The 16,172-nt window shown below is 36.1% G+C and overlaps 1 protein-coding gene across 3 annotated transcripts in view; it reads right to left on the reverse strand.

Moving 5' to 3' along the window:
• Positions 1-15,715, reverse strand: part of wwc3 (WWC family member 3) — a 55,211-nt gene extending 39,496 nt beyond the window's left edge. For all 3 annotated transcript variants that reach the window (XM_052559112.1, XM_052559113.1, XM_052559111.1), the window contains exon 1: positions 15,315-15,715. In XM_052559112.1, the coding sequence (XP_052415072.1) occupies positions 15,315-15,460 (146 nt within the window). In that variant the 5' untranslated portion in view covers positions 15,461-15,715. The remainder of the gene's footprint in view (positions 1-15,314) is intronic.
• Between the last annotated feature and the right edge of the window lie 457 nt (positions 15,716-16,172).

The following is a 16,172-nucleotide window of genomic DNA, read 5'->3' on the forward strand; positions in this document are numbered from 1 at the left end:
TTTTCTGTTAAATTACATTATATTCTCCCTGAATTGTTGTTAAAGTACATAATAAATTGTATAATGAGCATTTTAATCGAAACATTTGTCTTTCTGTGGTTCTTATAAAGTCTGCATGCTTCATTTATAGAGCTATAATATAGATCGCTCTTTATGTTTGCTCAGTTTTTTTTTTTTTAAACAGTGAACTTCAAACTTTATTTATGCCTCATTATTTATTCTTGAAGTAAACTTGTGTCGGTTTGGTGAATAAAAAAGTTTTAGACCACCGCTTAAGTTGCATCCGGAGTGTGTGTGATACACACTGCTCTGAGAGTCACTACATGAGCATTTGACCATTTAATTTGAGCGAAAGCATCATATCACATGCACAGAATTGTAAAGGTATACAATTCAGAATAAAAGTCCTATTGTTCAGCAGAATGTACACAGCCTACTACTACTACTAAAATGAAACTAACATTATTTTTTAAGGATAAATCACACAACATTTATTCCATGTTTTAATTTCAATAGTAAATCCCCTTTGTTTGCCAAAAAAAGTCTGCTTAATGTTCAGTAATTAAAAGATAAATGAAAATGTTTCATGCCTTGATTTGATAATAATATTTTAAATACAAACTAAATTCAAAAGGAAAAAATCATTAGGCTTCTTTAAGAAAAAAAAAATATATATAATAAAATAAGTTATTTTATCCATTCAAATAATTATACATGCTAAAACAGAATTTGCTAACAATAAAAAAAATATGGTGGTAAAAAATAAAACATTTCATAGGAACCTTAACATGTAATTTTTGTTAAACTTTTATAAAATTGATGTGAAAATGTAAAAGTTTCATTATTTTAATTAATTAGACTTAATTGAACTTAAAAATGAGTGGAGAACATTTTAAATGGAAAAAACTGAATCCAGAAATTTTTTAATGGAATTAACGGAATTTGGGAAAAAATCTAATGGAATTTAGGAAAAAAATGATTTCATAGGGCCCTATTAGAGTGTGGTAATTTCAACATTTACAATTTAATATTGTTACTTCGATGCAGTATCGATACATTATACTTCTCAACAGCTAGGGGGTAAAACTGTTGTTCTGGAGTAAAGAAATTCACAGCTTTGCTTTAGCACAATAAGACGCACAGACAGAATTCACACAGACAACTTTCATCTCTCTCTCTCGATAATTAATTCAAATCAATAATTAATGCATTCAAATACATGTGATCTTACCGTACTACTACATCTTGGTGTCGGATTTAAAGTAGGGATGCACCGAATGTTTAGCAAAAAGAACGAAGAAATTGTACTGAACAAGAAGGTGACGCGATCAAATAGCAACCAGCGCACACTTTTTATAATGCAACAAATATGTCAGCACAGCAGTGCGGAAGCATTTAAACTGTCTGAGAAAGATGCAAAAATCATTATAAGCACCAACAGAGACTGTGCTTTAGCGCATCTCTTCAATGAGAAGAAGGGTTGATTGTTGCTGGTTACTGTACGATGAAGTCATGAAATGGCCTTATGGTAATGGCCTTATGTGGAAATATTTACATAATGCCATCCAAATGTTCCCGCAAAGAAACAAGGTGTGGTCTCGGTAACCGCAGTTAGTGTTGAAGCAGCCATGTCAGGGAGATGCTCTGTGTATCTAATCGAAAGCAAAAGCACTTTATTTGGCCTTCTGAAAGTAGGCCAAATAAAGCATTTAGGAATCTTTGAGAATACTTACAACAGAACAGCAACGCATTTTATGGACGACCGTTTCATGAACCTAGGAGAGGAGGTAATTCTGATTTTGCTACTACAATCTGGCGCTTTTGAATCAGCTACTGTAAGTATGTTTTGTTATTAGTTTAAGTATTTTCTATTTAATGTTCAAATGCGGAGGTTGCAAGTGTGTGTGTGTTGTCTTGTGTGTGTGTGAGAGAGAGAGAGAGACAGGGTCGCACAGTAGAGTCAGTTGTCTTATTTGTCGTGCCAATCTGTTCCCCTTTTTGGGCTTTAACAAAGCATCATATGACCCTTTAATACACATTGTAATATTTTCTAATGTTTTAAAAGAAGTTTCTTCTGCTCAGCAAGGCGGCTTTCAAAAATATTGATGCCTTATTCAAGAAGGGGGTATGATGGCCAAAAAATATCATTTTACTTATATTAACTAAGTTAAATTGTGCTCTGTTGGTATAATGTCTGCTAGAATGTAAAAAATGCTTAATGTTATTATATTATAATATATTTTTTTTAAAAAATTTTTGTAATAGATTTTTTCTTTGGAAAGCAAGACAAAATAGTGAAAAGCACATTTATGCTATTTAATTTATGCAATGGTAAAAGAAATTGGCAAAATACATGGGTAAAAAAAAAAGTTAAACTCGAAAAACTGTGTTCGGTATTAGGGCTTCGGCCCAGTGTTTCAATTTGCTTGGTTTCAGCTTCGGACAAGAATTTTAATTTTGGTGCATTCCTAATTTAAAGTGGGCAAAATTCTAGATCTCCATGACGTGTCGGGTGGTTGTCATGACAAGAATACTAAGCGATGTGTGCAGTAAATAATTTAATGCACAGTTAGCCATAGATTACATCAATGTAATCAATAGGGCTGTGCAAAAAATCCAATGCCATTTTCATGCACATCTCATCAGTAAAGACACTCCTGTAATTAGAAGTATATCTCCAGTACGTGCATTCAGATCAGGGTTGCCAGGTTTTCACAACAAATCCTGCCCAGTTGCTTCTCAAAACTAGTCCAAAACTAGGCCAAGCGCGTTTCCAGGAGGTTCCCTGATAAAAATGGCTTCCCGGGGTTAAAATATAAGTTTTTTGGAAGAGTTGCCTCAGTAAAATTTGCATTATAGGCGCTAAATATCATGTTATTGGTATTGGGGTTGCTTCAAACTGCGGACATGAAAAACAACCACAGACTTGGCAACACTGGTTCAGGTGGAGCGGCAGTTACTACACAGAGCTGTAGTCTACCGACAACTAACGCAAAATTGCTTTCAAAATCAACATAGAATCGCCTGTGATTTTAAAATGGATTTTGTGTAGATTGTCAGTGAATTACGGCTCTGTATAGTAAATGCCAACCATTGTTGCCAAGTCTGTGGTTGTTTTTCATGTCTGCAGGTCAAAGCGACAATACCAATAAAATGATATTTAGTAGGGATGCACGATCATGATTTTTCTTGACCGATTCTGATATCGATTTTTTACAAGCAAACTGGCCGATTCCGATTTTTTAAATCTTTAAGCAACAAACAAGAAAGAAGGAAAGTGTGCATAAACAAGATGTTTATTTGGCATTTAATTGGCCAAACTGGCTTTTGGCTATTGCAAACAATAACCGTAACCATCTGATATTAACGGCAGTAATTGCTCAGTAAGTAGCCTACATTCAATACAAACAGACATCAGCATTTAGCTATTGTTTTTGAATTGGGTTGAAATTACATAAAACTGGCCTTAAATTAAAACATTAACCATGTGAAATTAAAGGCAATAACTGCATAGTTCTACAGTCCAAACAACACACATTCAATAAGATGTTTCTTAATCAGCATTCAGTATTTTAATTTTTACATTTGTTTTTAAATTTAAAAAAGGTATTTACCAGTAAGACTAAATAAAAGTATGCTATATAAATACATTATTCCAAAATGTTAAAATCAAATAATGTTGATGCGAATAAAATGAAGATGCAAAGTGTTTCATTCATCCAATTAAAAAAAATAATTAGAGTGATGAGTCACATTTATGTTTCTATTGTCTCAAGTTTAAAAAAATATATATAGATACCCTAAATTTTTAATTTGGATGAATGAAACACTTTTTTTTCAGTGTGCTACAGCAGGTGATTTTTAAATCAAATTAAGTTGATGTAATTTTAAGGTAAAATAAAAATAATCATCTTATACAGAACTGACGTTTACTTTTGTCTTTTCAAACTTTTCATTTCAGTTTTGTCACAGTTTAGTCCGTTTTGTTTCTCATCCAACACACGAGAAGTTGAGCTGAACATCCCTTCACTGTCTCCGCTTGTGGAGGGCGTACAGTACAGGTACAGTACGCTCGTGCTACTTCAATGAGGGACTCTTATTTGTGCGTCAAGTACACCAACGGCTGTTTACTTCCTGGTATCTGTGCCTCAGACATTTAGCTCTGCACTTCCAGTGCTGAACGGCTGCCCATGTCCTGCGCACAGATTTCGAAATACTTCCACAATGTAGTCTGTACACGCGGGCGCACTTCCGGAAAAAGACCAAAAATTGCAGATCACGTATTCTAAGCAAAAACCATCCGGTTCTGATTTTTGGCCGGTCAACCAATGGATCCCTAATATTTAGCCCCTAAAATGCAAATTTTACCAAGGCAACCCTGCCAAAAAACTTATATTTTAACCCCGGGAAGCCATTTTTATCGGGGAACCTCCTGGAAACGCGCTTGGACTAGTTTTGAGAAGCAACTGGGCAGAATTTGTTGTGAAAACCTGGCAACCCTGATCTGAACGCACGTGCTGGAGATATACTTCTTATTACAGGAGCGTCTTTACTGATGAAATGCGCATGAAAATCCCATTCAATTTTTTGCACAGCCCTAAATGAAAACAGAATTATTTTGTATTGTTTTAGATAACAGTTGATTTACTTATTTTTGAAAAATATAACAAGAGATTGTATGTCTGAAATGACATCAATAATAACAATAATAATAATAATAATAATAATAATAATGAATATAGCTCTATATATAGATATGATATATAGGAGGAAATCAAACCACAAAGGGATCCACAAACTAACCTCTGAAGGTGGTCTGAATACAGTTCACTTGTGGGTCCTTTTAGGGGAGTCTGAGATCACTTGCTTGTTCACTTGTATACGAGCTGAACATAGACTGTATAAAAATATGGACGTAGTGTCCGTGGACTGCGTGTCACCCGTAGACTCCTGAAGTGTGTTTTTGAAGCTTAAAGTGTGCAAGGCGAGCCGTCGCCATCTTGGCAGCGCATCACCGTGCGACTCGGACAATCGAATCACCTCCCGGACAATCGAAAATGGGCAAAAAGGCGGGAGCTAGTTGCTGAAGCCACGCCCACCTAGAGCGACAGCACTGTCAGCAGCAGCAAACCACCCGTCACTCAAGAGGCAGAATTATTATAATTTTTATTTTTTTTTACAGTTTTTAATTACAGTTTTTGTCACTTCCTTGTTGGCTTCACGAGAGAGAGCGGGAGTTTGCCGCTCGGAACTGAACTGCTCCGAGAGCTTTTTCAGGGCTCAAACGATCTAGGTGTGAAAACACCCTACAACTCACAACCGAAGGCAACTCATTTCCCACAATACAACACAGCAGGAAACACCACATACACAAGCATGATGTCCATTTCCTAAACCTGAACTACAGCTTTACAGCAGGCGTCCTGCTAGGTTTATCGAACGCTCCCAAGGACAGAAGAAAAACATGCCCCATGGAGTAGAGATTCTCACACAAACTGTAACATTGGTCATAATGTGAGACGAGGACCTCTGACAGGAAATAGGACCACCCCACATTCTCACCAGGAACCTCGGGTCAGTTTCCTCTTTATGCAGTGCTTTAAAAAAAAACAAAAGAACACCAGATCTCAAAAGCTGAGCTGTGAAATCTGCATATTTCACATACATTGTTCATATTGAATGACTTGATTACTTGAACGTATCACTAAAGTCATGAATTTACAACATTGATAACTCTATAGTACATCATATGAACATTTTTGGCCCCTATTTTGAGTTCAGATATTTTGTCATGGCACCAAGTACAGGCTTCAACAACGATATGCTTACTGTTTTATATACTGGCACTGAACATTCATCATAATGCTTCTGCCCTCAGTCTCAATTCAGCCCTGAAGTTACTTGCAAGTTTCTCAAGTGAGTGTTTTGTTTCAGTTCCTGAGAGACCCTCTGTGCTCTGAGAGAGCTAATCTTCCCATACCATGCCTTTTCTTCCAGAGAGGAAAGCAGCTCTGCCAGAAGGAGAGGTCTCGAAGTGTTTAGCGGGCTGAATCCCAAAAACTGTCATAGGCAGAAAGAAAAAGAGTTACGGGGCCATGGGTTATTTTAAGACTTGGGAATTTCTCAAATACACCCTTAGCAATGCAATTTGTCCCAACTTTTTTAACCAAACAGAGAATGGATGTCAAGGCCATTTATGTAGCAAAAACTGGAGTACTATGAAAATTCAACCACTTAAAATCCTATTTTAAAAATCCAGCTAGTTACTAAATCAGTCTACAAGAGGAAATAATTTGGCTTTAGAACTAAACAAGACTCTGTCATTCTGATCACTTTCAAAACAAACTGAAATAACTTCACGAGTTACACCTTTTGGGATCGTCACCTCTTCAGAGTAGTTTCACTCCTGAATCCCCCCACAAGGAATTTCATAGAATTTCACTGTGTGTGCAATTTAGAACACAATGCACAGGTGTCAGACATTTGTTAATTCTATAATCATCTACTCTCTGAGTAGCCATCTCCCTGATGTTTCGCTGTAGATATTTCCATCCGGAACGATGCACATTTCCCTGGTGGGAAAGGCATGTGTAACTGGAGTCTGGACCATAGGTCCAGGCCTCGTCTGAACATCCACCCCGTCGCTTCTTCAGCTTGAGCTGTTCTCGACAACAAAGGGCCGGACCAGCATTCCGCCTGCAAATTAAGATGCTCCCAAACAACAGGCTCTGCATTCATCGTCAAGAATGTGTTTCTCTAAAAATAATATACCCAAATAAACTTAATTATAGCAGCCCGGAGGCAAAGTTTTAATGCCTCTGGAGCACCAAGCACTTCTGTCTTAGTTTTGCAAAAATCCAGTGGCAGAACTTTTGTTTTGCCAACCATATGTTTTAAGAAGCATTTTCATTTGCAAGCTGCTGTTACAGGCGTCACCTTTCATGTGGGCTGATCAGCTCTGTATAACTTTATGAGGACCTTTTATTGGGTTAATTAATTTGCAGCCTTCGTTTAGACAACTTGTCGCCATAGCACAGCGCGGCCTCTTCTCTGCGGTTTTAAGTTTAATTGTTTAACAGCTTGCTTACCAGCAAAGATATTCTACTGTTAAACACATGTCACCACTCTACAAACCAAACATTTTTAAGAGGGATGGAAAAGCTAAAAAGCTGCTAAAGTATATCTTACGCAATCTCAGCAGGTATTCTACTTGTTTCCTTTAGGTATACTGTATCATTTCCATCACCAGAATCAAGGCAGAAGGCATCTTATTAAGATAAAAACATAAAAGGACAAAACAAAGCAAAAAAAAAAAAAAATCAATTAAATGTCTGCTAAAAAAAGAAATAAAATACAATATAAAATAAAATAAAAAAGTAACCTTATAAACATAGATGCTCCAGAAATTCTAAGAACACAACTATGGCTGAGCTAATCCTGATACCATAAACAGCATAAGCGGTTGTGCTATGTATATGCAAAAATCCACAAGTGTCAATCTAAAAATTGCATTCTCAGTTTAAAAGACTATATCAAAACTATCAAGGAATTTCAGTTATGTTGTCCATTTACGTCCGGGCAGCTGAGCGCATCAGACAACACCGGACAGACGTCTCCTCCTATCATTACACACAACATCTTATAGAAATAGGTCAACTATAAGTAGCACTGCTGAAGAGCATCCATTCTGACACATTTAGATACAGCCTTCTCTGCTGCTATCACTTTTGCATTTACAAAATGATAAACAGGGAAAACTGTACAATAAAAAATGTACAGGAAAAATGTAAACATTTCAGCGTGAATCTGACAAAGCCTGTTAAGGATATGCCATATAGACCATATTTCTGAACTAAATAATTATATTAATTAAATGCCTTTTTTCCCCTACTTCACATTTGGTTTATATATATATATATAAAACAAACGGAATGTTCCTAAATTTTTTAAAGGTAATACTTAATTTCTTGTGTTCTTGTTACATATACTTACTCTAGTAATAACAGAAAATAATTCATAATTTCATGAAAAAAGCCCTAAACCAAACCCTAATCCTAAACCTACAGTAAGTACGTTGTTAATTAATATTCAGTACTTAAGTACCTATTACATTCAGTACTCCGTACTTAAATGTACAATTACACTGTAACAAGGGTACCATACAATGAAGTGTAACCCATAAAAAAAATCTTATATATTTTTCATACTATATTATCATGAAACATGCACTGCTGGGATCCATAAAGATTAAAGACAGTTATGTCTGTTGGATTTGTTCATGAGCAAGCTTACCCAACTATACTGGATAGACTTAGCTTATTATTATATTAGATCTGATATTGGCTGGCTCAATATGACATACACCAAATTAGAATTAGGGTCATAAAGCTTGTTGAATCATTTCTCAAAAGGTGCTTAAGGTGTATATCTGTCAGTGATAGGAGTATGGAGAATAAAATTTTCTCTAGCACTCAGTGGATTTCTTCAGACAACCATGCGTTAAAATTCCTCAGTAAACGGCCCTGACGAGTTTGGTACATCCTGCTAAGCTAGCATTCCAGACATGATCGACATAACCTATGTGTGACCAAGTGCACCTGGCATGCTTAAAAATCAGAAGGAGGCTGAGGTCTGTGTCTAATAGTTTTGGTTTTAAACTTTTAATAGGAAAATCTTTCCTTCAGAAAGACGTTTATCCATTTAAATATTACTGATATCATATTGATTTCATGTTGTTTCAAATTCACCAACCTTCAAAAAGAGCAAACCGTCCTAAAAATATGGCATAAACAACAGGACGTGTGGCCTTGACCAAAAGCTACAACCACTGACACATGAGTGAGCAGTGTGACAACAGTAATCAGATGATACTCTCACTCACAGCTTATCCAGTTTAATCAGTCAATGCAATGAAAATAAAACATGGGTGCATCCCTAAATAACATCTATTACAATGGATTATTAGTTTGGAGCATATAAAATAAAATAAGTCTGGAAGGGGATAGAGCTAAAGTCTGTTCAAAGGGTTGGACTGTCTCAATGTCTTGGAACACATACTTTAACAACACATGATGTCTGGAGTTTTCCCATTTACCGGAAGCAAATCAACAACAAATGAAGTACACTGTCTACCTTTACTAAGGTCCATTAATTATAAATTAAAGTAAGAATCCAATTGTCTATATATTACTCTAAACAAGATGTTGTCATCCTTGGGGTTGTGATGCCAATCCAAAAATGGAAATGGGTATAAAGGAGATTTTTATAACCTGTTATCATACACACAAACAAGAACATACATTTTTTTTTTTTTTTTGCATATTTTCTAATATCATTTGACACTGAATACTGGAAACTGAAAATTCAACTTTGCTTCCACACTTATAAATTACATTTTGAAATATTAAAATAATTTTGCACTTATTTGTGCATGGCAGGAGTCAGGACTGAAAACTAGTTTGCATTAGGACTATACCATTTAAACTGAATCTACCTAAAAACATTATTTTGTAGGCTAGCGTAGGCCAAAAACATGCTTGATACTTATTCATTTATAATGATGTGATTGTTATCTTTCATAATATAGAGCCTGTGACAATAAATGGAGCAAACACAATATATAAACAAACTGCTGTCAATTCAGTGAAGAAACCTTCCAAACAAACACACTTCATGAGAAACAAAAGCCATGTTCACCAACCCGCTTTTAACAAAAAACTTGCCCTCCCTTAACCGACATAATGAAAACACCAAGGGAAGCAAAATAGCACTGAGGGGTTTGCGCTCATGTGAATAACCTTTTGGGGCTGGCAACACGGCTTCCACTTTCCAGAATAATTGAATTTGGTGTGCTTTGTGACCACGTATAAAGGTTTCCCCTTGCCAAGCGGCAGGCCTGGCTTCGGCCATTGCATAACAGAGCCTGTAAAGAATAAAAGGAGAGCCACTAGGGCCTGGGATGGAGGGAGGGAAGACACGTGGGAACTCCTGCCTCCATTGGGCAGCTTTGTCTGGGGCTGATCACAGACAGAGTCCCTCAGGCATTAGTGTAAGCATGCTTGACATTGCACTCATTCCACATTCACAAAAGCCTCCCCACAGAAACTCCGCTGGAGCAAGTGGACAAAGGAGATCCGACTCTTAGGGAGTCACCTTAAGAAACCACACAGCGGACAGTCCAAACAGATGCAGGCGATATTCGCCATTTACCCAACTACTGTTTTACTGAGGTGAAGCACCCTTCCTGCCACAAAGACCCTCTTGAAAACTACAACACTACAGACGATACCAAAAACATTATGTAAAAATATCTCTTTTATATTATTGAGATTCACAAGTTCACACTTATATATAATTAGCTGAAGTATTATAATGCATATTTGGAGTGCTGTCCGGGGAAGGGCTCCGAGCTCGGGAATGGCCCAAACCTAGAGAACACAATAAAATAAAAGTGTAAAATGAACTCTAATTGGAGGAGATGGGGTGGAGGGGGGATGCTGATAAACCGTCAATGGATAGAGGTAAGTCAGCTGTATTTATACCCTAGTGTTGATTATCATAAGTGTACTCCACCTGTGTGGAGTGATAAAAGAGTGATAAAAACTTTACTGACACATTCTAAATTACGGCTTACCAAAAAAACAGGTACAAAGAGGGTTTAAAGCTTCTGCATTCTGTTGTGCGTTTTGGAAATTCAATAAAGGATTTCAATACATCTATAAATCAAAAAAAGAACTAAATGGTAACCTGCAGTTAAAAAGAGTGGGGCAGGTGCTGGAAGATGGCCCTGTTTCACAGAGGAGCTCCAGTGGTTTCCCAGGTGACTGAGCAGTGAATTCACACACTGATTCCAATTTTCCCTACAAGCCGTCACAGTGCCTGAAAACCTCAAACTTATGTTCATTGGTGCACAGTTGATGCTCAAACAAGGCGGTGGTGTAAAAAATCGTGCCCATGATCAGCTTTATTTCCTTTGAATATTTGATATTTTTGAATATAGTCAATGATCAATTATTTAGCATTAATTATTATATTAATTATAATTTTATTTTTGAGGTAAAATAACCCCCGATGCATTACCTCAGACAAACAATGAAAAACATAGGAAATAATATCATTTCCATAAATGGAAGTTGAACCAAAACTGAAACTTCAAGAATTATGGATTAGGCTTTCAGCTTTCATTGTGAATTCTATTCTGCTCTAATGCTCTTTGGCCTTGTCTGCCCTTAAGAAATGACTGTACTTTAATAAGATGAATAGAAATCGAGATCTGACCAACTCTGTTTCTCTGTTAGAATATATTTTTTTATATAGTAATTAGCCTAATATAATATAACAATAACCTAGGTGTTAATAAAATTTCCATAGATGTTAATTTTTCAATAGTGAAATGTGCATCTCCACCTCAACTTGAAATAAGTTTTTAAACTGTCAAATTTTGATGAGACAGTACTAAATAAGATCATCATTTGATATTTTTAGTTTTAAAAAAAATTTAATAAATAAAAATTAAAAGAATTATTTTAATTAAAGATGGTTACAAAGAACAAAATGTGTATAAAGTTTGTTTAAAAGTGACCCCTAGACTAAACTTACCTGTCAAACTTGAGAGAGATACATTCAATAATAAAGACTGTTTTTGGTTTGTAATGTATACTTAAATTAAAAAACCATTGTAAAACTACAAATTTAGTTTAGGTAAAGACAGCCCACATAAAAGCAGAATCAGGGCACGATCAGAAGCATTAATAAAATGATAAGAGGCATTAATAACTCTGATGCTTGATTCACAAGTTCCACTGTGGATACACATCTTGTATTATTTTCAACTATTTTGACTTGGCGACAGAAAACGAGAAGGGAAAGAGAGAGAGCAAAAGCGAGAGAATGTCATGAGACCAACTTTAACTCATGTCGCCCACATGAGCGCCCCAGTTCAACGTGTTGTCCTCACTCCGTACCGCTCATCTGACATGAAAATATAAGATTTCTCAGACTCTAATCAGCTTCACATTATAAAAGCATGTCACATGACTTTGTAGAGGGGAGCCTTCAAGCAGATCAGGTTTTTCTTATCTAGATCCATTTCAAGCTACCCCATTTCTTCTCTTGAAAAGGAGACTAAAAGTGTAAGGAGGGTGCTTTAAAGGGGAAAATGAAATATAAATGGAACACGAAAGCAATAATGCAAAAGTGAAAGACTTTCAATTTGTGTGGTATGTTGCAGTGTCCATGACTAAGACAGCAGTGTGACGTTAAAGGGTTAGTTCACCCAAAATAAAAATTATGTCTTTCTATACTCACCCTCAAGTTTTTCCAAACCTGTATAAGTTTATTTCTTCTGTTGAACATATTAAGATATTTTGAAAAATGTGGATAACGAAACAGTATCTGGTCCCCATTGAAATTGATGGTATTTTCCCCACACTATGGAAGTCAGTGGAGACCACCAACTTTATGATTACCCACAATTTTCAAAAGAAAAAAATTTATATTATACAAAAGAAACTTGAAGGTGAGTAAATGATGACGCACTTTTTATTTGTGGGTGGACTAGCTCTTAAACAACAACAACAAAGTAGTATTCACTCATTTAGAGGTTAAAATCATGTTTTACTCAACATTTATTGTCATTAATATAAAAATACATAGACATTATTGTTGAAAATGTAATCCAAATTATCATTTCTCAGCACAATGACACCATAAAATGAGAGTCATACAATGACGGCCTTTGAGGTGGTGATCTGCTTGCTCATTGTTTTGACACAAGTGACCATACAAATTAAGATGAAACCATGTCAACTACCCTAAAGGCAGCAAATCCCCTCTATTTAATTTACCCAAGGCTTCTAGCTAACGCGTGTCTAAATGAGTCGGACTGAAAGGCTGGTTTCTCTGCTGGTGAAAATGCAGACCTCACAAAGCACATCCACACTGCTTTCCCAGCGGCCCAACTAGCATTCCATACATATTTGCACATGGAACTCTTGGAACTACAGATCAATTCTCTCTTTCATTTGAACACTATTTACTTAATGCGACCACTTTTAAAAAAATAAAGGGGAAAAAAAGACACACTGTTAATAAACAGTATTAATAATCAGCTTTGGATTTCTATGATTTCTTAAGGATACTGAAATAATGGTGGATACTATTTCTCTCTTAATATTCTAAATTCTCTATTTTGCCAAGAGGCCACCACACATTTTATGATTGATCTATATATATATATATATATATATATATATATATATATATATATATATATATATATATATATTATTATTATTATTATTATTATTATAAACTATCAAGATTTAGACAACATATCTAATAATGGAAATTATGTGGGTGACACGGGCAAATGTCAATGTGTATTTTTTATAACTGACTGAAAATCATTAGTGATTGATGATATAAATTGATGATAATAGATAATGATAATAGGGTATCTAAATGTCTATATCTTATATCTTACATTCCCAAAACTTAATATAGTCATAATGGTTATTGGTTATCCCTCACCTTCTAGATAGTATTAACAGGACATTCACTGATATAGATAATTTTGCTCTTACATCTGAGAGAAGATTACATTTAATGTAAAGAGAAGTGTAATTTTATATATACAGGTGCATCTCAATAAATTAGAATGTCTTGGAAAAGTTAACTTATTTCAGTAATTCAACTCAAATTGTGAAAACCATTTTTTAAATAAATTCAATGCACACAGACTGAAGTAGTTTAAGTCTTTGGTTCTTTTAATCGTGATGATTCTGGCTCACACTGAACAAACCCCCCCAATTCACTCATTCACACAATTCAACCTACGTCAACAAATTAGAATATGGTGACTTCACAAGGAGGGTAAGCCACAAACATTCATTGCCAATGATGCTGGCTGTTCACAGAGTGCTGTATCCAAGCATGTTAACAGAAAGTTGAGTGGAAGGAAAAAGTGTGGAAGAAAAAGATGCACAACCAACTGAGAGAACCGCAGCCTTATGAGGATTGGGGTGCAGTTGGGGTGCAATGTCATCTGCTGGTTTTGGTCCATCGAGTTGTTTGAAAACCAAAGTCACTGCACCCATTTACCAAGAAATTTTAGAGCAGTTCATGCTTCCTTGTGCGGACCAGCTTTTTGAAGATGCTGATTTCATTTTCCAGCCGGATTCGGCACCTGCCAGTGCCCACACTGCCAAAAACACCAAAAGTTGGTTAAATAACATGGTGTTGGTGTGCTTGACTGGCCAGCAAACTCACCAGACCTGAACTCCATGGAGAATCTATGAGGTATTGTAAAGAGGAAAATGAGAAACAAGAGACCAAAAAATGCAGATGAGCTGAAGGCCACTGTCAAAGAAACCTGGGCTTCCATACAACCTCAGCAGTGCCACAAACTGATCACCTCCATGCCTCGCCGAATTGAGGCAGTAATTAAAACAAAAGGAGCCCCTATCAAGTATTGAGTACATGTACAGTAAATTAACATATACTTTCCAGAAGGCCAACAATTCACTAAAAAGAACTAAAATTTTACACTAAATTTTTTTTTTTTTCAATTGGTGTTATGAAATGTTATAATTTGTTGAGAATGGAGAGTTGGTGGTTTTTTGTTTGGGAGTCAAAATCCTCAAAATTAAAAGAACCAAAGACAAACTATTTCAGTCTGTGTGCACTGAATGTATTTAATACATATGTTTCACAATTCGAGTTGAACTTTTCCACAACATTCTAATTTATTTAGATACACATACATACATATATATATATATATATATATATATATATATATATATATATGTGTGTGTGTGTGTGTGTATACACTCCTGCTTATTACATTTTTTTTTCTTGCAGTGCTATTGTATTGTGCATTTATTCTTACAGTGCAGTCTTTTTGAACACCTGGCTGGGACATGTTTAATATCATCCACAAGTATCAAAAGTAGGGACAACATCAAAAACAAGGCTGTTAACGTTATAAACAAATCGCAAGGCATTTCACAGGAGGTTTTTTTTTTCCAGGTGAGTAACGTTAACGTTAGTTATTGATGTGCAATCAAGCTAACATATTATTTACAGCTCATGTGATAGTAAATTGGCATGACAAGCCCAAAGAAAGAATGAACAACCAGCCATGTTCCACTGTGTCAGCTCTGGACTGTGGAATGAAAACACTTCCATTCCTAACTGTACAACTTCCCTCGTTTCTTAATCATCACTTCAATCTGAGCCCCCGCCCTCTACAACCAAACAATCATCAAACTTCAGCCAGTAAAGCATGCAGCACCTCTCCCGATCACTTTTACCTGTCCCTGGGATCGATCCATGAAGTTTGACGAGTGTTGTGGTCAATATAAAAGACTCTGCCGTCATAATCCCTGGCTTCCTCCCAGCCCGGGGGCAGCGGCAGCTCCGAGCTTTCTCTCCGCTTACAACTGTTCACCCACGGCATAGCGCTGCTGGGACGCTAGGGGGGTCTGACCCCCTGCCTTTGCTCAAACAACAAATATAACGCAACTTTCTACTGCATTACAAATGTTTAACTCCCATCGACTCTCGGAAACAGAAAACTTCACGACGAAGAAACGAACGTGGGTCAAATCGACACAGGCAGTCCTGCATCCACCTTTTCCCAAAGTTTCGCGGCGGTCTCATAACTCTGTGCGTCGGTCCTCCATGTTTGACTCTATCTACCATCTTTCATTCCACACTGTCCATATTCGGAATGGCGTATTTGCATAAACACCGCCCCAAATGCTTACGTATATAAAAGTAAGCCAATAGTGGCGCTCGTATGATTTTGGGATTGTCGTTGATGGAAGTGGAAATAGTTAATTTTATACTCATATGTACATTTTAAGAATTATTAATAAATATAATCCATCAAAGCAACGTTTGTCTCATTGGACTCACGAATCCATTTTAATTAAATTTGAGGATTTAACATTAGAAAGGTTATATTTAGAATGTGTTTAGATTTTGTTAGAGCACTGGTCTCGTTTAGAGGAAGGGCACATTAAGAGAAAAAACGTTTGAAAAAAAATAGCCTACTTATAATTTATACATTTCTTTTTGGGGCAAACGATTGCAAACTCTGTCTTAATATTTTTCAGGAATGTGAAAATACCGTTTTTACCTCATCACAGAACCTCAAACTCTTCTTA

The sequence above is a fragment of the Carassius gibelio genome, chromosome B6 (genome assembly GCF_023724105.1).
Source record: "Carassius gibelio isolate Cgi1373 ecotype wild population from Czech Republic chromosome B6, carGib1.2-hapl.c, whole genome shotgun sequence".
NCBI lineage: Eukaryota > Metazoa > Chordata > Actinopteri > Cypriniformes > Cyprinidae > Carassius > Carassius gibelio.